The sequence below is a fragment of the Marmota flaviventris genome, chromosome 16, assembly GCF_047511675.1.
Source record: "Marmota flaviventris isolate mMarFla1 chromosome 16, mMarFla1.hap1, whole genome shotgun sequence".
Taxonomy (NCBI): Eukaryota; Metazoa; Chordata; class Mammalia; order Rodentia; family Sciuridae; genus Marmota; species Marmota flaviventris.
In genome coordinates this window covers 71,197,153-71,224,550 of record NC_092513.1, presented here as the reverse complement: position 1 = coordinate 71,224,550, position 27,398 = coordinate 71,197,153, and the positions used below count along the sequence as shown (strand labels likewise).

The 27,398-nt window shown below is 51.7% G+C and overlaps 2 protein-coding genes across 10 annotated transcripts in view; one reads left to right on the top strand and one right to left on the bottom strand.

Annotated features, from left to right (window-relative positions):
• The window catches only part of Cdc14b (cell division cycle 14B), a 102,080-nt gene extending 95,103 nt beyond the window's left edge, over positions 1-6,977 (top strand). For 4 of the 9 annotated variants that reach the window (XM_071602526.1, XM_071602528.1, XM_071602527.1 and 1 more), the window contains exons 14-15: positions 5,459-5,518; positions 6,356-6,977. In XM_071602526.1, the coding sequence (XP_071458627.1) occupies positions 5,459-5,518; positions 6,356-6,428 (133 nt within the window). In that variant the 3' untranslated portion in view covers positions 6,429-6,977. Of the gene's footprint in view, positions 1-6; positions 3,444-5,458; positions 5,519-6,355 lie in introns of those variants that run through there. The other 5 variants (XM_027955822.2, XM_071602529.1, XM_027955825.2 and 2 more) reach the window with 2 other exon arrangements.
• Positions 6,978-9,558: 2,581 nt separating this feature from the next.
• Positions 9,559-27,398, bottom strand: part of Habp4 (hyaluronan binding protein 4) — a 29,472-nt gene continuing 11,632 nt past the window's right edge. The window contains exons 3-8 of the mRNA XM_027955839.2: positions 26,860-27,021; positions 26,572-26,640; positions 22,740-22,823; positions 14,955-15,126; positions 11,923-12,105; positions 9,559-10,659 (exon numbers count right to left, since the gene is read on the bottom strand). Coding sequence (XP_027811640.2) covers positions 10,603-10,659; positions 11,923-12,105; positions 14,955-15,126; positions 22,740-22,823; positions 26,572-26,640; positions 26,860-27,021 — 727 coding nt within the window. The 3' untranslated portion in view covers positions 9,559-10,602. The remainder of the gene's footprint in view (positions 10,660-11,922; positions 12,106-14,954; positions 15,127-22,739; positions 22,824-26,571; positions 26,641-26,859; positions 27,022-27,398) is intronic.

The following is a 27,398-nucleotide window of genomic DNA, read 5'->3' as shown; positions in this document are numbered from 1 at the left end:
CCCCAGTCCCTCTCTGTCAAGGACTAAAACAGTCTTGCGTTAAGTTAAAAACCTGTGACCAGAAGTGCCGGAGACTCTGGGAACACAAAACTCCGACAAGATGTAGCACAATTTCTTTGAGAACAAAACAAACTGCAGACGCCTTAGCCGCTTTCCACCTAAGAAGCTCATTCGGAGAAGGAAAGACCCACCGGCGTCTGGTGCCACTGAGCCCGGGGTGCGGCGGTGGCGCGAACGGCTTGGCTCTCCTTTCTCTAGCATTGTCTCGAGTTAAACCACAGAACACTCTTGTAACCCCAGCTCAGGTGTCAGTCGCCGCCTCTGCCGTCCAGAGAGCTGCCCGGTGTGTGTGGCCTGTGTCCCCATGACCGCAGTCCCCTTGGCTGCTGGCCTTCAGGAGAGCGGAGCATCTGAGGGTGCACCTTGATGCCTTGGTCTTCTCCTGCCCCGCGGCCCCGCAGACGCCTTCGTGGTCCTTTCCACACGGGATACTGTTCAGTTCCCCGTCCTCCCTTTTCTTTTTGACATACTGTTGTGACATTCCCTCTGTGAAGTACCCAAGCTGCTTGTCTTCCACCAAAGAGTGCTTTATTACCAGAACCTGTGAAAGCCACACCTGCACACTGTCGCACGCTGTCCCACCCCGAGGTACTTGGGCCACCTCAGACTTGCCAGAGAATTTGAATGGAAGCTTTAGACGACTCAGGAGGAGAAGCTGGTGTCCGAGTTGGAAGGCGATGGCGGGTCCTTCCTTTCCGATGTCATTTAGGGACTGAAGAAGTGGAAGGCTCTGCGCTCCTGCGTGGCCCAGCCAGGCAGAGTAAAGTAGTGTTTTCCTCTAGACATGAAGAAACAAGCCCGCATGCACACACGCACGCACACGCACACTTGCACACACACGCACGCATGCACACGCACACACACACACATGCACACACACATAGTGGGGCTTTGCCCCAGGAAACCGCCATCTCACATCGTGGTGGCTTTAAAAAGAAAACTATCAACAGGTTTTCAGAGTCTTTCTGAACCGCCGTGGGTTTTCCTCCTGAGCCATCGGGCCGAGGCCGATGTTGTTTGGGGCTTCAGTAGTTGGCAGTGAGCCCCTACCGCTGCCTTTGGTCAGGGAGTCCAACAGTAACTGTGCCTTGTCCCCTCACCTCCTGGAGCACCACCACGGGGGCTGTGACCGCAGCAGTCACACAGTTTATCTGCTGCTTAAAAAAACGGGGCCCATGAAGAACATTTTGCAAGCACCTTCCCTGAGGAGCGAGCGCTTTTCCTCTGTGGTGACCACACTTTCCTGGCTAGTCTAGAAAGGGCGCTATCGGAAGGCGGCTCCGAGCACCATCTTCCTCCAAAGACCAGATGAATGTATGGAGGCGGGATCCCACGCACAGAGCAGCCTTGCCCATGAGTGGGACGTGGGACAGGATGAAGTCATCGAGAGGTGGCTGCGCCTGTTGCAGGGTTTCTGCCTTGGAGAGAAGCGTGGCATGTACAGGCACTGAGGGCAAAGGTAGGGTGCCAGTATTTCCACACCCAGTCCTGTCAGGCCAGCTTCTAAACCTTAGGGACTAGGTCACAGGAAAGCAGTGGTTTTCTGTGCCTGGAGGCAGACAGGCCCAGGAGCTGGCTGGGAGGAGGAGCACTCGTGGGCTGAGGCCAGGCTGAGCACGCCAGGAGTGGGCTGCAGTGTCTCAGGGACACCTTGCCAGGGCCACCTCCTCCCCAACTAGCCACATGCCCATCTGAATCAGGCTCTCTCCTGCAGCAGAATGAGCATGCATCTACCCACATGCTCCTACCAAGCTGGCCCCTCGTGTGGGCAAGCCAGCTGGGTTTGGGCCAAAGCCTTTGGTGACCACAGCGCTTTCCTCTAAGTCGCCTTTTTGTGTCGGCCTCTCAGCTCTCCAGCTAAAATCGCTATCACTGTGGCTCTTGCCAAACATCCCTGTGTCACTAGCTCACTGAAATGAGTCTGAGGCTGCTTTGGAAGACACATTCCTTGGGGTGCCAGGTAAGCAGGGCCAGGGCCCAAGAAGGAGCTCATAGCAACATTACTAAGCTTATGGGGACATGTGTAGGATCCAGAAGGCTCTGGGTCTGACCTGCTGTGAATAAGAGCAAACCCCGTCCCACCTGAAACCACAAAACACCCACATCTTCTGGGCCTCCAACTTGGGGGTCCTGCTGAAGACCCTGTTGCTGTGGAAGATGAGGCAGTGCTCATCAGGCTGAGCAACGAGCGAGCCTTAGATAGCTTTGAGAGCACACCAATCCCGCTTCCAGGGAAAGTGAAATCAGAAACAAGTATTGATAGGTGCCCTTGACTCAGATCATCAAGAGTCAGGGAGAGACCCGGGGTGGAGTGTCTACAAAACTGGGCTCCTGGAAGTGTGGACAGACCCATGGAATACCAAGACAGACTCGAACCCTGCTCCCTACAGGGGACAGAGTCACGGTGAGCCATGCCTCATTCAAAGGTGGCCTTACTTGCCCAGCGTGGCAGCTTTACTTGTCTCTAGACTTTTCTGGTTACGAGCTTGAGCCTTTCACCTCCCCCCATCTGCCCCACCCACCCGCTGCCCCTGTCCCGGGGTGTTTTCTACCTCTTGGTTCAGGCCCAGACTTGTCTCCGAGGTCTTCCCAGTGTCCCCCTGAGGCCCTCGTGCCTGCTCTGGGGCACAGTGTGGGCCTGCGGGGCACAGTGTGGGCCTGCAGGCCACGGGGGCTGCGGGTGCCCTGTGCCAGGAGTTCTGGAGCCTTCTCCCCTCTGTAGAGTGGCCGTCTGTGACAGGTGAGCAGTGTGCTTACCTGATGTTCTAGAAGGACCCAGCTGCTGCTCTCTCTCCCTGTTATCTTCCCTTAGTGCATTTAAAAAGCAATGCTCATCAAACTTCCACCTTAAAAACATGGAATTTTCCAAATAGTTCTTAGCAACTGAGATGTCCTGGTGAGGCCCCTGCTGCTCCTCCATTTCCCCCGCCTCTAAGTGGAAATACTAGGGACGTGTCTAAAAGACTGGACAGTTCGCCCATACTGTGTAGGACATTACCTCCTTATCACCCGTAGAGAGTACTGCAGTTTTATATTAATTATTTGCAGACTTTTACCTAATGTGCACTCATGTACAGATTATTAAAAGTTTTAAAATATAACTGATTAATCAGTATTTGAGCAATCATTGTTTTGATTTTTTTATTAAAATGTATATTTCTAATCATATTTTTTAAAGCTGAGAGAACTGGTTGAATGTTTATTTTCCTGACGGTATTTTTAAGATACAGCTTCATAATGGCCTGCAGACTTTGCATATATATGTGGTTTGATACATACTGTTGCATTTGAAAATCTTGTGTATTGGAAATGGTTTTATACGAAACACTGAATAGTGGAAATTGTACAATTACAATCGTGTAATTAAAAGTATTAACCAAAGAGGCTTCCGGTTTCTTCACTTACTGAGCATTCTGTCAGGGTAGCCGGTGTTGGAATATAAAGCATGCATGTGTACCCTTCTTTGTTGGTTTGTCAGGGCCACCAAAACAGCTCCACAGCCGAGATGGAGTCCAGAATGTCCTCTCTCCCAAGATCAGGGTGTGGTAAGGCTGGGTCTGTCCCGAGGCCACCACCTAGCTGGGCCCTCCCACGGCCCTCCTCTGCCTCCCTGTCCCTGGTGCCTCTCTGTCCTCATCTGTAAAAGCCCTCGCCAGGCTGGACTCGGTCCTACCCAGTGGCCTCCGTTTCCTTAGCCCCAGACACAATCAGACCTTAAGGTGCCGAGGGGTGGGCTTGAGGGGACTTAGACTTCCGGGGACACGGGAGTAAGACAAGTGGGGACTCCCGTACAGAGTCACTGCACACACCCTCCCCTTCCAGGAGACCAGGACATTAGGGGTGTGGGTCACAGGCGGAGGCCCCCCTCATAGGAGCTTCTAGGGCTGGGCAGGAGTGGTCCCGAGCCCCCTACGCCTGACCTGTCACCCGAGATGCCAGCCTCCATGCCATTTCCCCACTTCCCTCCTCATGGTCCCTCGCTGGGCAGGATCCTAAGACCCAAAGCCCCCACCTCATAGAGGTTGTGTCCAGAACGTGGGACACTCCTGAGTCCTGTTCTGCTCCCCAAGGACCTGGGCTTTGCTTCACACTGGGACACAGATTTTCAAAGTGAAAATCACGCAAACCTGTCTCCCTGCCCCCCCAGACTCCCGCACTTTGCTCTCCAGGGTGGGGCAGCAAGTGGCTCTGTCCTCTGTGCAGAGCTCCTCATCTGCTTGTCCCCCTACAGTGTCCCCTGGGGCGTGTCGGGTGACAGGCTGTCCTACTGACTGTGTGGCACATAGCTTCAAATAAATTTGCCGTGAATTTTAGGGAATTGTCTCTAGACGTCAGGTAAAGATGGATTTTGTAGCAGGTGTGGCGGCTCCGGATCTGTTTTTCCCTTGTGTGTCCATAATGCTGTTATTTTAAAAGAAACAAAATATTTTGACTGGAAGGGGGACGTCCATTCAGCAGAGGTAAGTCTCTTGTGAGTGGTTTGTGCACAGACCAGGCCGGGGGTTGTCAGCAGGTGGACGCGCCCCTTGGTGAGGCTCTGTTATTGAGATGGCAAGTCCTGGGTGTGCCACCTATTCTGCCACCTTGGGGACCTGTAGTCTGCCTCTGAGCCTCACCTTGCTCACCTGTGGAACTGGCCAGTGAGTGTCCGGTTTGGATTACAGGAAGGGCCTGCCCAGGGCGACTGGCCTCGGCTCTGTCTTCCCCTCCCCAGGCGCCTGTGGGCACTCGCGGGTCATGGGAAGGAGTTCTCACCCTTTTCCATAGTGTCCTACGACAGCATTGTCTGCCTTTTGGCCATGTGGTGGCTGCCCGCCTTCCTGGGGATAGCCCTGTGTGGATCTGTCCTGTGTCCGTGTTTCCTGGGCCAGGCTGGTTCTTTCCTGGGGTGAATTGTGACAGGAGAGGTTTCTGGGTCACAGGCCGGGCATCAGAGCGCAGTTTGACACAGTGGTCAACATGGGGCGTGGCCAAGCCCCACTCCGCCCACTTGGTAGCCTTGTGGCTGGGCCCTGTCACTCCCCTCCCTGACCTTGCTTCCTCTTGTCTGAAGTGGGGTGACATTGTCACTCTGCCAGGCTGTATGTGGAGAGAGCAGGACATGGGCCCCAGAGCCGAAGGGTGGTGGGCCGCTGTCCTGACCCTCAGCTGTTTCATGATCTGGTTTGGGACACTTTGTGACCTAAGAGGCGGGCATGGTAGGGCCCTGGCGTCCTCTCGGTATCTCCACCAGCTTATTAGAGGAAGTGGATCCTCACGGGTGAACCCTTCCCAGCTCCTCCCCCAGCGCCCTCCCTGGGGACACTGGCCCGGGTGGACATGGAGGAGGTCTACCCTGCGGCTCACCGGCCACCTCGCCCCCACCCCTGTAACTGTGCCTCATCTCTTTGCCAGCAAGTCTGCATGACTGTGACGAGTTCCTGGGTGACGAGTGCTCTGACCACGGTGGAAACCCCAGGTGAGGAGGCCCCGTAGGGACAGGCTGCCTGCCACCAAGGTGCTGGCTGTGGCCCTCGGAGTCTCAGAATGGCCACATGCCATCTTTTAAAATAGAGGTTTGGGGTGGGAAAGAGGGAGGTGGCATGGTGTTGAAAACACCGTCCCACCCTGGGCGAGTGGCTCTGAAACAGGCCACTTCCCACGCAGGACGGTTCCCTGCGTGGGACTCTGGAAAATGTGGCAGTCGTGGACCCCTGCCTACCTGGCGCCGCACATCCCCAGCCAGTGGAGAGTGACACCCCCACCCCTTCCCAGCCAACTTCACGGGCTGCGCTGTCCCCACCTGGGACCTGCCAGTTGGCTTCAAGTGGAGAATTCACGGTGCAAGGCCGTGATGGCCACAGCAGACGTGCTCGGGCCCTGCCGGAGGGACTTTCCTGCCCCGTTCTGGTCCAGCCCAAGCCCGGTGGGCAGAGGAAGGGCAGAGGAGACTGAGGGTCCCCGGGCCCCTGGGACACCTGCCTTCCTGTCCTGCCACAGCCTGCACCCGGGGTGGGGCAGCCCATGTGTGTCTCATCCCCGGAGGGAGGTGTCTGCTGTCACCCAGCTGGAGCCCACACGGGACCCCTGTGCTGGCTGGGTGGCTGCGTGTCCTCAGGAGCCATTCGGTGTCCCCTGGCATTGTGGGGCAGGACAGGAGGGGAGCTGACTGGTGGCCGCCCGGGCCCTCTTTCCCTTGGAGCCTTCTGCTGTGGCCAGGAGTGTGGCCAGCCTTAGACCCGTCCCCACCTGCCGCTCCCTGAGACGGGGCTCCGATGGACCTTCAGCTCTAATTGTCCCCTCCCTCTCCTCCCAGCAACAGTTGGCTGTCTCGGGCTATCACCTTCCTGGACCGGCTTTTAATGTGTCTGGGTATCCGCAGGGACTAGACCTCTAGAGACCGTCTCCCGGACCCCGTGCTGCGGTTCCCACTGCAATTGAAGCCTGGGCCCCAGGCCTGAGCCTCAGCCTCCACCACGTCTCTGCCTCCTCCTTCTCTGGGTCGGACCGCAGCCCCGCCTGCTGGAGGTAGCCTGTGGCACGACTGGGTGGGGAGGCCCCTGTCCAGCGGCTGCGCTTCTCGAACCTGCTGACTTGAGGTGCCCCTCTGCCTCCTTAGCACTGTGCCAGTCTCTGAAGGACGCATTCCACAGGCCCACTGTGGCGTCCCTGGCTGGGCACTGCCGGCCCTGGGGACACTGTTCATGAGGTGCCTGTGCCTCCCGGGGAACCTCTGTCAACTCAGAGCTGGGTGTGTCCTAACGGTCACAGAGTCCCCTTCCCCTTACCACAGGGTGTTCCCCCTCTGAGGCCTTCTGTCCACCTTTCCCTCTTACTGGCGGGTTCTCTGGTGTCCCATTCACTTCCACTCCCCAGAACCACCAGGACGACAGGTTCTGCCCAGTTTGCATCCTGAGGGTTCCGGCCTCACCACAGAGCCTTCCACAACCTCCTCCCTGGTGCTCTGCTGCACAGGCATCAGCCAGTGTCCGAGAGGGCCCAGCACAGTTGCATAGGTTATTCATCACACAAGTCCAGGGAGTGTCATGCACACCAAGGTTGACGTGACATGACAGTGTGCAGGGTGACTGCTCTTGAGGAAAGATTTGTCCCTGCCTCAGGATGTGAGCACTCGGTGGGGTTATGTAAAGTTGATGTCACCACATTGTCACATGACAGACGTCCCCCAATTCTCAAATGGCTTTGTGTGTCACAACTCTGGAGTCATCCTTCTGAACTGGGGACATGTTTGCAAAGAAACGATACTGAGGAGGCTGCCATCTGCTTCACTGACTGGACCCGCTCATCCCGCAGGGGCCTGCTGTGCCCACAGGACTCGTGTTCATCAGGGACGTGCCTGACACCTAGAGTCACGGGGAGCCTATGGCACAGGCAGTCACCTCCCTGAAGCCCTGGAAGGGCAGAGCGTCTGAGCCGACTCCCAGGTGCCTCGCATGTCACCTGTGCAGGAGTCCAGGGAGTGTCCTGTGCCACTCCTGGTCATGCCTGGTGCCACCCTGGCTGCAGGGAGAACCCAAGGGTGGGCCTGCCAAATGCCCCTGCTGCACCTGGTGCCTGCTGTGTGTCACTGGGCGGGGGCAGCCTCCTTTCCAGCCCCCCCCCCCAGCCCGGGTCCCAGCAGGGGTGGGGGAGATGGTGTCCTCCCTGGCTACCTAACAGGCTTGTCCCCCAGCGGTCCCACTGCCACGGATGCAGGGCAGCAGGCGGGTGGCGGTGGCCCTGAGACCTGGCGTGAGCTCCAGGCGCAGCTATGTGCCGGGGGCGCCCCCACCACGGCTGGGTCAGGACAGAGGGTCTGTGGGAGCCTAGGGGTCAGGCGCCAAGGAAGTGTCTGAATGAAGTTGAGGTCACCAGGAAGCTCCCCACTTTCACCAGGGTTTTATTTAATTTTATTATTCAAATACTCCTGCTTGGAGGATCACAGGTTCAAGTCCAGCCTCAGAAACTTAGCAAGGCCCTAAGCCACTCAGTGAGACCCCGTCTCCAAATAGTGTTGAGAAGAGGGGCCGACGGGCATGGGGCTCGGGCCAAGCACCCCGGGTTCAATCCCTGGTACAAAACCCCCAAACCCCAAAATCCCAGTCCTGGTTCTCTCCCACTCCCTCTTCCACACCAACCCCTGTCCCCGAGCCACAGCACTAGCGGGTCACTTCCAGCCATGCTGGGGAGGACTTGGGACAGAGCAGGCCCTGGAAGGTGTGGTCCTTGCAGAAGACCCAGGGGACTCCGCAGTGGGTGAGGAATAGGGCAGATGGGCCCCTGCAGAGGCGGTGAGCACGGGAAGCACTGTGGGGTGGGCTGCTCCTCTCGGAGGACACCTCTGTTCTTTCCCTGTCTGAGCCACGGCCAGCTCCTCAGCGGGCCTTGCCGGTGCCACAGGGATGGATTCCAGGAAAGATGCCCAGGTCTGTGGAAGACCCATGCTGGAGGGGCCCAGAGTGCCTGAGGGCCTGGCTTGGGTGCAGGGGGGACACCAAGGTGACAGAGCAGCTGGGGTGGGTGTGCATCTCCCTGGAGGCACTCCTGGCCAGCAGCAGCCTCCAGGTGAAGGCCACCTCTTCCCAGCCAATGGGTCAGAGTCACAGCCAGTCTAGTGGAACACCCTCCTGGGGGTGGGGGGACCAGACACTCCTGTTAGGAGTGTCTCAGGGCCTGGCCCCAGCTCAGTCACTAGGGGCAGCCCTGGGACCTCACCCTACTCCCCTCCCACACCTGCTGCGGCTGGGGCTTCAGAGGGATCAGATTGTCCAGGGGCTGGACAGAATTCAGAGTTGCCCGACACCCACTTTCCCAGAGCGCCTTGGGCCTGGCAGACTGGTTTTCCTCGGTGGGGTCGACCCGCTAGGCTTAAGTCACCAGCTAGAAAACTGCTCCGGGTGCCCTGCCTCATGCCAACACCCCTACACCTGCCTCTCTAAGGAGCCTGGCTGGGGACTTCCAGCCACAGGGTCCACACTGGACTGTCAGCCAGTGACCTCTTCTGCCCTTGGCTTCTGTCCTCTGGACACCCAGCACAAGCTAGAAAGGCCACACACAAAGCCATGTCCCTGTGTCCCACCCGGTCAGCAAGGCAGCCCTGGGGAGCAAGCAGAAGCCCATTACAGGTGCAGAAGTGGCCAGGCGTCCACTGGCCCTGACCACAGGGCAGCACTGAGGCATAGGAATCTCCAGGGTTTGAGGATGCAGCCGCCAATGTCAGCTCCAGTGCTGTGGCCTGTCAAGGTCATTCACTGCACCAAAGGGAATTTTCTCAGAAGGGATCTTTAAAGTGACAACGTGACCACCTCAGACCTGCTGAGTAATGACACCGCCCTCGCATGGCGCCAGCTGGGGATTCTGGCCTGACGTCCACTCAGACCTAATGTAGGTCAGGCCTGCAGCGTCTTCCCCAGAGAAAGATCAGTCAAAAGATACCTCAGTAAGAGACAGCAGGCGGTGCCCAGGGCGGACGACCCCTCTGTGGCTCAGGAACGACCAAAGGACTGTTTCTGCACACGCTTCAGAGGCAACACCAACCTTTATTCACACCTGGTCCAGTTCAGAGCCACCAGACCCGGGGCCAGCGCTCCAGTTCATCCCAAGCACAGAAGGCTGGACGCCGTCCCCTCTGTGGAGTGGCTCGCCCCACTCCAGCCACTGTCACCACTGCCCCGCTGGTGCCTGGCGGGCCTTGGGTCTCGGCCACATTCAGGTGGGACTCCAGCGAGTGCCGAACCTCTGAGAGGCTCCGAACTTCACCCGAGTGACAGGCCAGCACGGGGTCAGGAGTGTTTCAGGGCTGCCCGGGGGCGCTGGGCGCACAGCTGTGGGCTTCTGACACTGGTTATGAGGGGAGGCTGCGCTCTTCTCTTGCCAGGAAGTCACTTCGTTGGTGGGTTAAATAACGGGACTTAAGTGGCATACTCAACGTTCATCCTGAAAACCGCCCAGACGCTAAAGGTCCACGTACCGGTACACTAACTGTGTGTGCGACACACGGAAACCACGAGGTAGTTAAATGACCATTAAAAAACCAATACCGCTATTTGTCACAGATGGTGACCACTGGCTGCATAATAGCTGTTTAAGTCACTGGTCAAATGAAAACCAGAACTCAGGAGTTTGAGGAGAGTAGAACATTTACAAGTGGACAGTCCACGCGGAGGCTGGGACTCTTCCGTAGCTCAAGTTCTGGGTGTCCCTGGGACTCGGGGGTCATTAAGGAACGCGACAGGTGGTGTTTATAGCATGTCTGCTCCCTGCACCCCTGGGGAGCTGGACACAGTATGTACACGGTTTACACATTATTCCCGAATTCACTTGGAGTCCTTAAATAAAAAAAAGCCTTCTTCACCTTGGGAAAGTGCCTGCCTAACCCAACTCGAGCGGGGACTTGCGCTCAAGTGCGGGGAGACTCCTCGGCCCGCACCCCAGACCAGAAAAGTGCCAGTCACACGACACGGGAAAGCAACATCTATTGTTCTTAGAGTCTGACTCTTCCCACAGCAAAAGTCTCTTCATAGGTCCTCCAGTGCTGCCCCAGGTTGCCAGGGGACGGCTCCTTCAAGCCAGAGCAGGGAAGTCTTCAGGGTCGTCGGGGTTGGGGGCAACATCTCGGGTCTAGAGCAGAAAAGAAAGGTCAGGCTGCGTGCCCTCCTACCATCCCCTGTGGCTGTCACCAGGAGCCCCATGTGACAGGAGCTCCCCTTGGACACCCCTGCACAGGGTGGGGGGTGCCTCCCATTTCCTGCCAAGTGAGGATCTGGTATGAACTTCATCCAATAAACATTTGCTACCCGCTGGCCCACACAGGATGGGCGAGGGCAGCGTCTGTTCCCAGGAGCTCATAGCCTTAGGGACAGACACTGAGAAGGCTGAGACCTTCAGTCAGATGTCCCCATCAGGGACCTCCAGTACAAAGCAGTGGGGCAAGTTTCCCTGTGGTAAGCCTCAGGGTGGAGGCTAGACTCTGCCACTGGACAGGAACGAAGAATGGACCTTAAGGTGCACCTGGCCTCAAGTGCACCCAAAACAAAAGGCATGTTTTTGCATTTAGAGGAAAAAAACAAAACCACAGGCACTTCTGTAGGGCGGATCCCCTGGCAGCCGCAGGGTATTCAGGGGGCCCAAGGACCGCTCCAGACCAGCGGGGCCCAGGATGGCCCAGGACGGCCACAAGCCCCAACCCTGAGTGTCCGTGTGTGTTCAGAATACATTTAGGACATGCTGAGCGTGTGCGTGGTGCTGGGGAACCATCATGAGCAGATGTGGTTTCTGTCCATCGGCGATGCCGATCCGTGGCCACCAGTGAGCCACAACTGCAAATGGACAAAACGCCCAAAGGAAGAAGCTCCTTGGTCCCAGGCCCTGGCTGGTCCAAGAGGAGATGTGGCGTAAACTGGGGGAAGGGAGGCTGGACCTCCCTGAGGTCAGCAGGCGGATCAGCACGCTCAGGCCCGGTGAGGACATGCAGAGGGAGGCTCTCCGAGCAAGCGGGGAGGAAGTGGGGACAGAGCCCCCCCCCCCCAGAGGGCCCTGGAGCTTCCGGGGGCTTCTGCCCGGCCGGACAGCACTGTCCAGTGGTCTGGAGTCAGGCCCGGAGATCTCGGCCTACACTCGCTGGAGGGAAGGTTCCTACGGGTCACAGAGGACACTGGAGTTCCCTGCAGTAGCCAGGGCCAGGGCTACAGAGGCTCTGCTCCTGACTGACCTCTGGAAGGCTCCATCACCCTCCCAGACGCCCTCACGCCAGCCATGCTGCCTAGAGGAGAGGCAGCTGCAGAACTGACACCCTCCAAAGTCACCACTGCGGGCTCAGCGCGTCCCGGTCCCCTCGCCTCCCTCAGAAGGCCACCCAGGGCTGCAACACAGCCAGACACTCACCACCATCTCTGCTCTGGGTCCATAGTTCTCCACCCTTCTGATCCTTCCCCGGCCTCCCCGGGTGCTACCTCTGGCTCCGCGCCCAGGACGAGGCAGGTTCCCAAAGTTGATCTCCAGCTGGGACGTGATGTCATTGGCGGCTTTCCGGAACACGTGGGCCTCGTCCTCGTCGGCCTTCACCATCTGAAACACACGCCAGCATCTCACATGCACAGCGTCCCCGGGGTCCCCTGGCTGGTGTCCAAGGGACAGCGCACCTCCCGAGTGTGCCCTGGGAGCTAAGGTGCCACTGTGGCTGGGAAGAGCCATCCCTGCAGTGTGTCCCTGTCCCTGGGCTGCAGAACTGGACAAAAGTGGCACTGCTCCGGCTCCTGCTTGGTGAGTCCTGTGCGCGCCACAGTCTCAGGAGTCTCAGTCTTTGAACCTCTGAGTGTGGTGAAGATGTGAGGTCTGACGTGACCAACAGCAATCAGTAGGAGTGGTTTAAGTGTACTTGGCTGAGGTCAAGGTTTTAATTTCTGCCTACTGTTTGTTTTATTTGTTCACAAATATTACTTTGATAAATAAGGAAAATATCTATTCCACGAATAGAACTTGATAAAGAAAGTCCCTTCAGGGGCTGGGGTTGGGGCTCAGTGGTAGAGTGCTCCCCTAGCACATGCAAGGCCCTGGGTTCCATCCTCAGCACCACATAAAAATAAATAAAACAAAGGTATTGTGTCCAACTACAACTAAAAAAGAAATATTAAAAAAAAAAAAAACAAAGTCCCTTCAACATGGGCACTGACTGGACACAGTTAAGAACCACACAACTTACATTGAGAAATTCTGACTCCAGATGTGTGGGAATTTTGTAAACAACCAAGTATGGTTACCCGAGCATCGCTACTGGTGCTGCACAAAACCTGCGTTTAGGAACTGCTTTGTTAACACGCTCTACGTTTCTGTCTTTTGTTAAAAGAAACTACAGTAAATCTCCTCCAAATCTGACTTGGCCTCAATTCATAAGTCTAACCCTCCAGGAAGAAGAACGTGCCCTGGACCTGGAGGGACTCTCCAGAGCCCCCGATGCCCGGTGTTCCTGCAGCTTGCCCCAGAATGCACTGGGGTTTCCGCAAGAGCTCTGGTTCCTTTGGGCCACATGTGCATGACAGACTTCAGGTTTTGAAACGGTATCTCCTTCAAGGTTTCAGATTAAAACAGTGTAGAGGCTTTGGGTGAATGGACACCTTTTAAAAAGGAGAAGGCAGGAACAACTGGGTGGGCGTTCTGCACACCGGGAAGGAGTCAAACGAAAGAGTCAAGTCCTGCCCTCCTGGAAGACATTCCCCATCAGCGCCACGGCCACTCAGGGGCTGGCTGGTGTGAGGGTCCTCGCCACGGAGCGAGGCCAGCTCCGCCTAGGGCCCGGGCCGGCTCCCAGCTGTCTGGCCCTGGCCGAGCCTCCTCCAGGGGCTTCCTTCACAGACCACAGAGTTACACACACACACACACACACACACACACACACACACGAGGTCTTGTCCCAGGCTTCCTACCTCTCAGGGCACCCAGAGCGAGGTAAACTAGCGGCCCATGGCTGGGCTTGGGCTGCTTCGAGAACAGTATCTGGCTGGAATCTACAAGGCCACACGATGAGCAAGGACCAGAGGGTCGAGGGCTTCACTGAGGCCAAGCCGACCCACTGCCCCGATACCCCAGCGGCCTCCGGAGCCAGGCAGATCGGGGGTCGGCGGAGGAGGTCTCTGGTCACCTGACCCGGCAGCTGCCTGTCTCCCAGCCCCATGGCATCCTTGTTCCAAGTTTTATTTACATGCTCAGGACAAAAAGGACCACGAAAGCAGGCGAAAAGGCATCTGGCCAGCTCGGGGCCTGCACGGCACCCCCTGGACGTGTCCAGAGGTCTCCAGGAGAGAAGCTGCTCTGGCCTCCTGCTGGAAAAGCCATTTCTGGTGGAAGACCTGGGGCTGACCAACGCGGGCAGTGGGGACACTGCATCATGAAGGGCCTCTACAGAAAGTGGTCCCTCCAAGAACACAACCCAAGGAAACGGGAACTGTGATGGTCCAGATCTCAAATGACCCGCACAGGCTCGGAAACCCACCTGTGGTGCTGCTGGGAGGGGGTGGGACCCAAGGGGTGGGGCCCGGTGGGAGGGGACCCTGGGATCCTGGCCCTTCCTGTCTCTGTCCCCTGGCCCTCTGTTTCTACCATGATGTTCTGTTTCACCAGAGACCAGAGGGATGGGCTGAACCAGGCCAAGCAACCACGGACTGGAACTCTGGAACCTGGGCCAAGCTTGTCAGCTCCGGTCACAGCGACGGCAAGCTAACACGAACAGACAGACCCACAGCATCTGGAGCTTCTACCGAAAATCGGTGAATGCTATCCAGCAGAGGAAGAGTCTGCTCCTCGCCGTCATCCACACAGGGACCAGGTGACAGATTCTAAATTCTACCACTGGAATGCTTCAGTGTACCCTGAAGGTCAGTAACTTAAAGAGAATGTAATTAGTGACGCGATGACCAGCTTATCTCTCGATCAACATCTGTAAACATCCCTAAACACCCGTACAACTTCCAGCGTCTGACAAACAGCTCAGTGTCAACCATGCAAACTGGGGCTCGGAACCCAGAGCCTCCCTGGCCACCCTCCAGGCCACGGTGGCCACTGCCACCCAGGAAAACTCCTGCAGTGTGGTGGTGGGAACAGAGCTGCTGACACCAAGACCCCAGGCTCCCCATGTGGGTCCCAATGGCAGTGACGCACAATGCTCATGGGGAGGGTGGGGCCAGCGTGGTCTAAGACAACACAGGCGGCCACGCTTTGCAGTGGCGTGTCCAGGAGCTGCACCGCCTGGGAGAGGAAAGGTCAGTCGTCAGAGGTGAGTGCCAACACTTCCAGGTGAGCAGAGCCTGCGCCGCCACCTGACTGCCGGGTACCCCAGGCCACCAGGTTGAGTTCCCACCACCACCTGATGACGCCTGGCCATAACGCCCGTCACAGCAGGAGGAAGCCCAGCGCCTGCTTACGTCATCTCGGTACCGTGACTTGTGGATGACCACGGCCTTGGAAGGAACCGACGATTCTGGCTTCCGAATGTTGAACTCGGGCTTCGGCCTGGTCTGCTCCTGCAGGTTTTTCCACTCGTCTAAGGTCATCTCCTGAACTTGAGTTTCTTCCTCCACCTCCAACTCAGGAACTCTGTGAAGAGGGACAATCGTGGAAAAATCACTGCCGCTGGGACTGAAATGTCTATTCTAGCAAAGAAATAGCTCGGTTTAGTGCACTTTTGTGGATCTCAGGTGTAATTAAGAAACACCTCTGCATCGCGGGCTTCCCTGTTTCAGTCCCATCTTTTCACGTGTGGCTGCAGAGCATCTCGGGATGTGGGGACGGTAGCGTCCCGATACTACGATCATCGCACCTCACCACCCACACTTTCCCTCCCGATGGCGGACAGACAAAATGAGACCACAGGGAAGAAAATGCAAGAAGCCCGGGAAGAGCAACGGGAAGAGCAACGGGAAGCCGCGAATGCACACATCTGAGAATGTTCTCCACAAACACAGGCCTTCCAGTCTACTCCTCATTCTGGTCGCGTCTCTAGTACGCATATCTAGTAGTCTGTCCTGGGAGAGGACAGAGAAGTGCAACCCTCCTTCCAGTTTTTTCTACACAAATTGCCACTATCAGGAAATAGGAAAGGTGACATCATTATAGAGACTCGGCAGGTGTCAAAAGGTAAATGGCTGCATATGTAAACAGCGTTGTGCCAGTAAGTCAAACCAGTGAGATGAAGTAGGCACGACATACCAAAGCCTATTCAGCATCCAAGCTCATCAGCCCCATATCTACTGGAGAAATTTCAATCTACAGCAAAAAACACAGACAAAACCTTCCCATAAAGAAAACTTCAGCTGGGCATGTTGGTGCACACCTGTAATCCCAGCAGTTTAGAAGGCGGAAACAGGAGAATCACAAGTTCAAGACCAGCCTAGGAGGCTCTAAGCAACTTAGTGAGACCTGACTCAAAATTTTAAAAAATTAAATAAAAAAGAACTGGAGATATAGCTCAGTGGTCAAAAAACAAACAAACAAATAAAAAACTTCAGATGGCTTCACTTGTGAATTCCAATAAACACTAAGAAATGCAAATTCCATAGAAACCCAGAAGAACAGAAACTTCTGGGCACTCTTCAACTCACTGTAAGAAGCTAGCATTAACTAGATACCAAAATCAGGAAAACACACTATTAGAAAGAAAAACTCTATATAGACAGTGTGCTTCACAACGTTTCAGCCAAATTTTAGGTAACCAAACCCAAGGAAACATGGGAAAGAGAACGACAGGGCTCACTCAGGAATGCAGGGCTGATGTGACACTCTGACATCACAGGTCGGGTGTGGCAGTGCCCGCCTAGGAGTCCAGCAACTAGGGAGCTGAGGTGGGAGAACCACTTGAGCCAGGAGTTCAAGGCCGGCCTGGGCAACACAGCGAGACCGTCTCAAAAAAAAAAAAAAAAAGCCCCACTAATGGATCAAATCAGCAAGTTTTTTTCTTTTTTGTTTTTGTTTTTTGTGGTGCTGGGGATTGAACTCAGGGTATTATGCATGTAAGGCAAGCACTCTACCAACTGAGCTATAGCCCCAGCCCCTCAAATTAGCAAGTTGAAAAAGAAAACCATTTAATAATCTCAACAGATACAGAAAAAAAAACACTTTAAAAATTCAACATTTATTCCTAACAAAAACTTCCAGTAAACTAAGTACTATGAAATCTTCTTAATCTTTGTTTGTTTTTTGGTACCAGGGATTGAACTCAGGGTCACTCGACCACTGAGCCACATCCCCAGCCCTATTTTGTATTTTACTTAGAGACAGAGTCTCTAAATAAAAGTTGCTTAGCACCTCACTGATGCTGAGGCTGGCTTTGAACTCACGATCCTCCTGTCTCAGGCTCCTGAGACATTAGGATTGCAGGCGTGCACCACCGTGCCCAGCTAAAATGTAATTTTTTAATAGTAGCGATAATGAATGCTTTTCTCCTAAGCTCACTCACAGGCAAAGATGTCTCCTCTCAACATTCCAGTGGGAGTCAATAAGACAAGAGGAGGAAGCAAAAGGCATAAAATCAGAAAGAATATTAACACGGTGTGTGCAGACAATACAATCATCTACACAGAAAATCCAGAAGAAGCTGCAGATTAGTGGAGAGAATTAATAAGGAGTTAAGCCTGTAGGATACAAAGTTGGTATGCAAAAATCATTTTTAAAAACGTGCTAGCAAAAACTAAATAAAAGACATATAGGTCAACAGAAAACAATTCAGAGTTCAGGAAAAAGCCTCATATTTTGGTCAACTGATCTTTTATATTTTTAAGACCAAGGTGCCAAAGACAATTCAAAGGAGGAAAAATCTGTCCAACAGCGGTGCCAGGACAACTGGACGCCACACGCAAGAGAGGGAGCTGGAGCCCTGCCGCACGCCGTAGAGAGAGCATGTGAAACTCCGCAGTCCAGGCCCGGGCCTTCCTGACCTGGAGTGAGCAGTGGCTTCTTCCTGTGTCACCAAAAGCACAGGCAAAGAAACAATTAAGACATCATCATTAACATTTTAAAATTTTGTGCTGCAAAGGACACCATCAGAAAGTGAAAAGAAAACCCATGGAATGGGGGAGGAAGTTTACAGATCGTTTATCTGATAAGGGATTTGATCTAAGATTATCTGACAAAGGATTATGAATTCTAACATAAGACCCAACTAAAAACCAGGCGAGGATCTGAATAGATATTTTTACAAAGAAGATACACAAATAGCCAATAAGATGTGCCACATCATTAGCCATCAGAGAAATGCCAATGAGTCAGACCAGGGCGACCCACTAGGATGGCCAGAATCAGAGACACCCAAGTGCTGGTGGGAACATGCAAAGATCGGAGCTCAGGCGCATGGCAGGGGCTGAGGAATGACGTGGTCACTTTGGGAAACAGAAATTGAAACGTAGAGTGAAGCAGCTGAGCCAGAAATTTTACTCTTGAATGTATACCAAGAAAAATCAAAACATGTCCACGTCAAGACATCCTGAGTGTGGACAGCAGCATTGGTCATTATAGCCAAAAGACAGAGAAGACCTCGACGTCTAACAAGTGAGGAACAGATAAACAAAATACAGTACATTTGTAAAGGTATTATTTGGCAAGTAAAAGAAACAAAATACTAACACATGTCACCAGGGCAAGGGAGCCTGATGCCCTCAAGGAATTAGGGGGATCAAAGGAGTCAGGCTGGACAGGCAGGTGTGTCTTCTGGGCAGGATCACAGTGACCTGAAATGTCCACAGGGGACAAACAAGGACACCAAGCACGTCGGGCCGACTCTCAGTGGGTATGGGGGTTTCCTCCTGGGACAGTGAAATGTTTTGGAACGAGATGGGGTAACAGGTGTGTCATACTGTGGCAGTACATGTCATGGGGACTATGCACTTCAAAAGGTTAAAATAGTAAATTTTGTATGTATTTTAGCACCAAGAACAACAAAAACCATTTTTTTAAAGATAATACGCAGAAGTGGAAGGAGCGAGGCGTGATGCCCTATGACATGCAGAGCCTGACAGCGCCATGCCACGTGGGGGTCACTCAGGCTACAGGCGACTCCGATCTCAAGAGGCACAGAACCAGCGAACTCCCAAACGGTGAGACACAGGATGCCCGGGGCCAGGGGTGACCAGAGCTGGCTGGGTGGATGCCCAGGATGAGGAGAAAGTTCTGGAGATGGCGGGGACGGCTGCACACTCACAGCTGTGAGGAAGCACTAAATCAGGTATGCAAAATGGCCATTCATGTTAATTATATTTTATCGCAGTTTAAAAAATACTGGAACATTGAATTATATACAGTGACTGAGTTGTACAGTCGGATAATTCTCTCTCATTAAAATTGTTTAAAAGTAAAAAAAGAAGACAGGGAGTGGGGGAGGGTCCATCTGCACCTTCACCAAAGGGCTGGCATGCTCAGGGTCCTACAGCCACTACTGGGTGACGACATGAGACATGCAGCTGTCATCAGGAAGGACCCTGACCACAGGCCCCAGACGCGCATCTGCAGGGCCTTCAGTGGCGGTGGAAAACCTCTGCGGCCGCGGCTGCCTGTAAGGGTGACAGGAGGAACTGTCCGGTGCCTGGCAGGCTTCTGCATTCACAGATGTCCAGGCCCCACAAGCACACGCCCTTGTCCAACAGGGGACGTGCACTTGGGCTCTGCACATTTCATGGTGTGAAGACCTTACATCCAAATAGACCAAACATACTGACTTCCACACGTCAATGATGTGCACCTTGAGCTACGGGGAGGTGGACGGACACCTTCGGTTCACGGTGAAGTGTGCCCCACACAACATACTGATGATGACAGATGAGAGGAACGAGAGAGCCAAGCTGCAAAGCTTGGGTCGTAGGAATAGACGGTTCCTGTAAAATGCCTTAAAGTGTGCTGTTCGAGAAGTTTCCTAACAAAATGCAGGAAAGTACGGATTAAAATAGACCTCAAACATATATTGTCAACAATATGAAAAGCTCTTAAGAAAAGACTCTATGGGAATAGCTCAGCCCACTTAGAGAGGAACTTGATGGAAAAATTATGGTTAATCACGTGCAGACACTAACCAGCCAACAAGGACACAGGGCTGTCTATACACTGGAGCATCTCCCAGACCCGGCAAGGAAGGAGGGGGGGACAGTGTGTGACCACTGCGGAAGTGCAAAGGCAGGCAAGAGCGTGTGCGACACATGCACACTCACACACACTCGAAATTGGAATATAAGCTAGGAAAGAATAGGGATTGAAAATACCACGTTTTTCAGACTGAATTTTGGAAATATGTAAATCTTTTACATGATTACCAAATGAAAATCAATCTCTATAATTTGAAAGCAAAATGAATCAAAATTAACCTAAATGTTTGTCAAGCTGGTGATACAGCCATTGACAGGCTATTTCAAATGGCTTTAAATACAAATTTGATGGCTGTCTTGTCCTGAGTGACTTTTTAGCAGCTGTGTTACTGAAGGCAGTTTGGGCTGGAACATTGAATTATATACAGTGACTGCTATGTATGGAGCGGATGCCTGATGGGGTGACACCACAGAGCGCCAAGATCCCCAGTATTCAAAGAAAGGAGAAGCACGTAAGAAAGGTCAGGTAAAGACCCTCCATACTCGATCTAATCAGCAAGTACTGAAGGAACTTGTTTCATCTCACGATGTTTATGTATCTGTCTATTCCAGCTCTGTCCATTGAGTGCCCTAAGGATCATCAAAAGCCTAGGAGTGGCTCCTAATTAAGGCTGCCTTCCTAAAAATGACACACTGATGGCAAATGACCACTGAAAGGATGCTCAACATGGTCAGTCATCAGGGACAGGCAAATTAAAACCACAATGGTCAAAAGTTATAAAAGCTGACCCTGCCACGTATTGGCAAGGACACAAAAGAACTAAACTCTCATTTACTGTCGGTGGGAAAATAATAAAGATGCAACCATGCTGGGAAGAGTTTGGCAGTTTCCTACAAAAGTCAACATCCACCTGCCACCTAGAGTCCCCCGCTGCATCCCCAGGTATTCATCCAGAAGAAACTAAGGCGGGGCTGGGGCTGGGCTCAGGGTGGAGCCCCTGCCTGGCACTGAGAGGCCCTGGGTTCCATCCTCAGCACCACATAAAAATAAATAAAGACAACAAAGGTATCGTGTCCATCTACAGCTAAACAATAAAAACAAAAAAAGGAATGAAGGCAGACGTCACAAGGGACTTGTCTACACCAATGTCTGCAGTAGCTTTTATAACAAAGACTGGAAGCAACACAAACCACCACCATCTGATCACACAGGGACAGGTGTGTCTGAGTGACAGCACAGGCTCGGCCACGGGGACACTGAGGCACAGGCTGGCCACAGGGAGAGACACTGAGAGTGCAGCAGCGCAGACAAGTCTCAGAGTCCAAGCTGTCCAGACGCACTGAAGCAGAATCATGACAACTGCAAACTAATACATAGCGACAGAGAGTGGAGGGCGGGAGAGAAGTGACGGGAACACAGGACACTCCGGGAGGATGTATACTTTGGTGTTGATTCAACCAAGTAGTTTTAAAAAAGTTTTGAGATAATCAGGGAGACTGATGCGCTGCCCTGCTATTAACGGTGTTAAGGAAGCATCGGAACTTCTGGATGGTGTGAGGGCCCCCCCCCCTCCCCCGACATCACGTCCCGAGCAGTCATGAATGACAAGTGGCATCTTGGGGGTCTGAGTGGAGGGGGATGTTGGAGTCTGTAAACAAGTCAAAATAACACCTGGCATTTTGCCAGGGGAATGTTAGAGTTCGTAAACAAGTCTGGATGGTGCCTGGCAAAATGCCAGAGGGCGTGGTTTGAGAAGTAACAAAAGCAAGCCATTAAGTGTGGAGATTCCTGATTGGTTGACTGATGTATCTAGTTTATGTTAATTAGATAAGCTGTGTGGAATGTATAAATACTGCTCCTGTCCTGCAATAAACGGCTTCCACTCCTGCTGTATCAACATACACAAGTTATTCGTCACCCCCCGTTAGTTTGCTGCAGCCGGACTGTGGCAGATGGTGGCCCGTCCGGGAAGCCCCCGGGACACTCGGGGGTAAGTGACGAAAAAAAGCTGCCCGTCCCTAGATAGGACGGGAGCAAATCTGCTCGTCCCTAGGCAGATAGGGCGAGAGGAAAAATGGCCATTTCGAGAAAATGGAGAAGATTGATACAGTATGTTTGTGTCTTGTTTTGTCTCAGTGTATTGTATTGTCTTTATGATGAAAATATGGAAGGGGTGAGAAGTAAATTACTAAGGGAAGAAGGCACCCCAGTGGAACCAAGAATAGTTAGGGCATGTGTTGATAGAAGCCCAGGAACTCTAGTCAGAAAGAAACAGAAAGTTCAGAAGAAGAAAGATTATCAGAGGAGGAAGGATTATCAGGAAAAAAGTTGCGGCAGAGGCGGATAGTAATGCCTCGCCTGTCAATCAATACTGTTGGCAAAATGCCATGGGCCATACAGACTCAGCCGTGGCTCTCAGCAGGGGGAGGAGGTAGGCACGCCCTGGAATGGCTGTGATCTAACAAGGCTTTAAGCAGAACAAATTACAGGGACCTTCCTTACTTGCTTTATATAAATTTTCCCATCATTTTTTATGCAGAGCTAAAAGTAAAGAAATATTAAGGGTCATAAATCTTCATTAGGCAGCTTGTGACAGACCTAAGAAATCAGAACTGGATGTTATAAATTTGGGGATTCTTTCATAACTAAGAAAACCTAATAAAAGTTAATAAATTCCAGAAGGTTCAGTAAGAACAGATTTTGTATTGAGACAACACAGGAAACACTTAGTATTAACAGATTTTTGTTTGAGATTTAGTTCATATCTAAAGAACTGGATCCAAGCAGTACAAGGCACATAAATGCAACCTTGAAGTGACCCAGGCACCTCAAGCAAAGCAGGTGGGACTCAGAGCCTGTGCCAGGTGACGCCCTCTACAGAGAACCAGCCAGGCCCGCACTGGAGGACACAGCGGTAGGTGTTCTTGGCACCTTCTCCTGATGACTTGCAGGTCCACAAGCCATGCCATGTACGGCAAGGTCACCAAGGACACTCAGCCTTGTGCCCTAAAATACGTGTGACGACATTCTGTGACACGCGTTCCCTTCAGTAAATGAACAAGGCCAGCCCTCTGTGATGGGACGAGGCCAGACTCTCGAGGAAATCAGCCTGTGGCCCAAAGGGAGGGGGAAGAAGCCCCTACTTGGCTGGAGACTCCTCTTCTGGGAGGCCCTGGGACTCCTGCATCGCCGCCGTCTCCTCCATCGGGGCAGCCAGCTCCGCGTCACTGAAAAACAGCAAGAGCCCCTCTGTTCACAGGGTACAGGCACACATCACTCTCTGCATCTGAGACAGAGACACACATGCTCATGTCCTTTTACTCGAGGGCGCACTCTTCAAGAAGCTACACACACAGGTCTCCACGTCCAAACCAAAGAAGGAACGGTCTGAATTGCTTATTCACATAAATGACTTGCAAAATGGTTAAAGTTCTTTGGCAAAAATGATTCTATGAATGATCTAAAATTTAAAAAACATAAATTATTAGGAAAAAATATTCAGAACTCTTTTTTTCTTGAACCGGGGATTGAACCTAGGTTTGCTTAACCACTGAGCCACCTCCCCAGACCTTTTTATTCTTTATTTAGAGGCAGGGCCTCCCTAAGTTGCTGAGGCTGGCTTGGAACTCGCAATCCTCGGCTGCTGCACCACTACACCCACACAAAACTCTTATTTTCCATTTATTAAATGGAGCCATAAGAATTCTGAAACTGTAAGTATTAAATGATTTATTAAACATAAGATTATTCCATACCAAACTATTTGAAAATGCTAACAAGGTGAGACAGATCCCACAAACTGAGCAGGTGTGACTACAGACAGACCGTGACAACTGCTCCGGAAACACAGCACTGTGCAACCTGGCTTTCTACACCGTCCCCTCCAGACGCACCCGTGAGGGAAAATAGCTTGGGTTTCAATTCACATCTTGGTTTTTATTTTTATCTGAAATTTTTATTAATCCTATCTGAGCATTATTTTTAAAAGTCCCAGCAAAAGAAATTTCGCTTTCAGTAAACTGCTATAACTACATGTCCATTAGAAGTATTTTACAGTCTACAGACAGAACCCAGGTTTCTTTTTTTTTTTTTTAATCCTACCTCAGGTAAAAAAGTTTCATGGAGGCTTTAAAAGTTTAAGTTAAGGGGCTGGGGCTGCAGGTCAGTGGTGGAGCGCTTGTCTGGCATGTGTGAGGCAGTGGGTTCCATCCTCAGCACCACATATGAATAAATGAATAAATAGAAGTATTGTCCATTTACAACTAAATATATACCAATCAAATAAGTATAAAAATAAATAAGTTACATAAGTTGAATTGTAATAATAGATCACTTCAATTTAAATAATTTTTAAATTCTAAGCTCCAAGCAATTATGATCAAGTTTTAAAACCTGTTTTTTAAAATTTGATTATCTTTTACTTTTAAAAAACAAAAAAGGATCCTAAATGAAATGCTGGGGAGGGGCACAGCAGTGGTCTGCTCGTAGAGGCTGCTTCAGGAACCCATAGCTGCATATCACAACCCGGGGGTCCCCTGACTTAAGCATCCAGTAGCCCTAAGGCCCACCAGCAGCTGCAGGGATCAAGGACAACTTTCTCTTTATTCCCTTGGCCACAGAACAAACCAAGGGGATAAAAAAAAACAGGTTTACTGGCAGTTTATAAAATTAAAGATCATAAAAAGGTTACAAAGATAAAGGGAAGAAAAAGTAGAAATAATACCAAAACCAGACTCTGTAAAAATCAGTATTTCTTCAACTTAAGCAATTATAATTTTGTGGAAAAGAAAAATCACAGGTCTCCCCCTTGTGTTGACCTAAATTATTTTATGAATAAACAAACCTAATGTGCCTATAGCTCTTATGGAACCATCTTACCAAAACTACAAAACAGGTTTCAAAATCAGCTATAATTTATTTTGACAAATAATATTTTTTTCTTAAAAAGTAAATTGCCAAGCTGGGTGTGGTGGCACATGCCTGTAATCCCAGTGACTCAGGAAACGGAGGCAGGAGGGTCACAAGTTCAAAGCCAGCCTCAGCAATTTACCAAGACCCTGTCTCAAAGTAAAACATAAAAAGGACTAGGGATGTGGACTAGTGGTTAAGTGCCCCAGGATTCGATCCCTGGTACCAAAACAAAACCAAAAAATCACCAATGTTGAATTCAGTACAAGAAAGATACAGCCCAGGGCCCACACCTGCACTGGAACTTCGTTACACTAGGCAGGAATGCCTGTTTGTGCATAGTGTTTCACAGAAGGACGGAACCGACCTAGCTCAAATTCAGTCCGACTCCACACTTAGACAAATGTTACTTGACAGCCATGTAATGCAGTCTTTGTAAAGCAGCCAGGTTCGTTAGTGCACTCCTGTAATCCCAGCAGCTCAAGAGGCTGAGGCAGGAGGATGGCGAGTTCAAAGCCAGCCTCAGCCAAAAGTGAGGCCCTAAGCAACTCAGTGAGACCCTGTCTCTAAATAAAATACAAAATAGGGCTGGGGATGTGGCTCAGTGCCCCTGAGTTCAATCCCTGGTATCCCCCCCTCAAAAAAAAAAAAGTTGGAAGGCAGCATTATAGACAATTAACAATTGTTATACTTTTTAATTGCTACATATGGAAAAAAAAAACATTTTCAGCAAATCCATTTTCACCCTATTAAACTATCAAAGAGAACCAGTAACATTGGAAATGGCTCAGTTACTGCAGTTTGAAAGCATCTTGTCTTTAATTTTACTCACTGCTGCTGACAAGGCTACCACTGGCCAGCGTAAGTAACTACTTGGGGACCCAGATGAATTAAGGTGGTAGGTAAATTAGATGACTTGGAAGGTGCTTGGGTTCCATAGAACCTCAGTGACAAATCTTTTAATTTTGGTTTATTTAGCTTTAAAACACATTTTTAAAAACACAGGACAGTGATTCAAGAAAAATGAGTTCAGGCAAAAGGAAGAAAAGCAGAACAGGTGCCCCCGAGCCTGCAGGCATCTGGAAAGCTAGCCAACAACACTATCCTGCGACACAGCACCTCCCTCCTTTTCCTCCTCTGCTGGCACCAGGATGGCAAAACCAAGCACCCACCCTACCCAGTAAAACTGGCACAGATCCAAGGCAATATGAGCCTCAGGAGAAACCTGTGATTGAGCTTCAACCTGCAAATGATTTTACAAATGAAAATACGATATCAAGGATCTACAGGGACTCTGGAAGGTCACAGAAAAACACAGAATATGCAGGAATTTCAAAAGCTGGTGAGACATGCACATGTACCGCTACATGTGCACCAGCAAACACAGGGTCATCTGTCATGAAGTTGTCTGGCTAAACTATGATAAAATAACAGATCTTTAAGAGCAATTTCACACCTAAATACGAAACAGCAAACATGTTTTTTTTAATATTTATTTTTTAGTTTTCAGTAGACACAACATCTTTATTTTATTTGTATGTGCTGCTGAGGATCGAACCCAGCGCCCCGCGCATGCCAGGCGATCGCACTACCACTTGAGCCACATCCCCAGCCCTGGCAAACATGTTTTAAAAGTTATCTCCTGTGGGCTTAATGGTGCTCACTTATAATCCCAGCAGCTCAGGGGGCTGAGGCAGGAGGATCACTAGTTCAAAGCCAGCCTCAGCAACTTAATAAGGCCCTAAGAACTCAGCGAGACCCTGTCTCTAAATAAAATATTTTAAAAAGGGCTGGGGATGTGGCTCAGTGGTTAAGTTCCCCTGGATTCAATCCCCAGTTCCAAAAAAAAAGTTACCTTGGTTTAATTTCAGGATTTGGTGCACGTGCGCGCACACACACACACAAGCTGTCTCACTAAAACAAAGCCTAGAATCAATCTCTACTTAAAGACATGTAGTATGAAGCACAAGAGGACTTCATTCTCAAAGAAAAATTTAAAAAGCAAATAAAGATCCATAAATCCCCATCTAAATGGAGGCTCCCTGAGGGCACACGGCTGCAACTTACCTGGTGTCTCTACCGGATCCCCAGGTGCGAACTCCACACCCACCTGTGCTGTCTTCAGTTCTGAGAGCCCTGGAGGAAGAAAGAATATCCCCTAAGCTGGAAGCTGGTCTCCAGTCAAGGCCTAAGTCATAGAAAGCTGATTGTAAAAGATGTTCCAGAGTCAGTTTCCCACAAGAGAGAGCTCACAGAACACGAACAGAAGCCAATTGAGTGCTACCACACAGCGCACACACTCATGCTCTATGCTGCCAGCGACGTGCAGGGGACAGGGCATTTAGGGAGACTCACGTTTTGTCACTCCCAGCATATCTTTCAAAATCCCGTTTCCCTCTCTGGTCAAGGGTGTCGACAGCTCGGTTCCCAGAACCACCTCTGCCCCTGCTCCGCATGCCCCCTCTTGGGCCGCCGCGTCCTCTCAGAGGTCTGTCTCGGTCAAACCTGTCAACTGGTCTGGAAGACATGGGTTCAATAAAACCTGGAGAACTGGACTGAAGGTCTAAAACCTGTTTGAGAAAACAATCCCAGAAGGACATCCTGGCTCTAGTACGCTGGAAAGGTCGGTGGCTGGCATAAAATGTCACCCTGTCTTCACTGTGTGCCCACCACACCTGGGGTCCTTCTGAAGACCTCACATGTGGAATTTCACAAGCAAATCTAAGATATACACCTGAAGAGGGTGACGCCAAGCAGGCAGGTGACTGGCTCAAGGTCAAGGTCACGCAGAGCTGCTGAGTGGGGGGTCAGTCCAGACCCCAGACAGGTCTTGAACTCACCTGCGCAGGGCGTCCTGATCCCTAAGGAGACTCTAAGGCTCCGTCCCGTCCCAG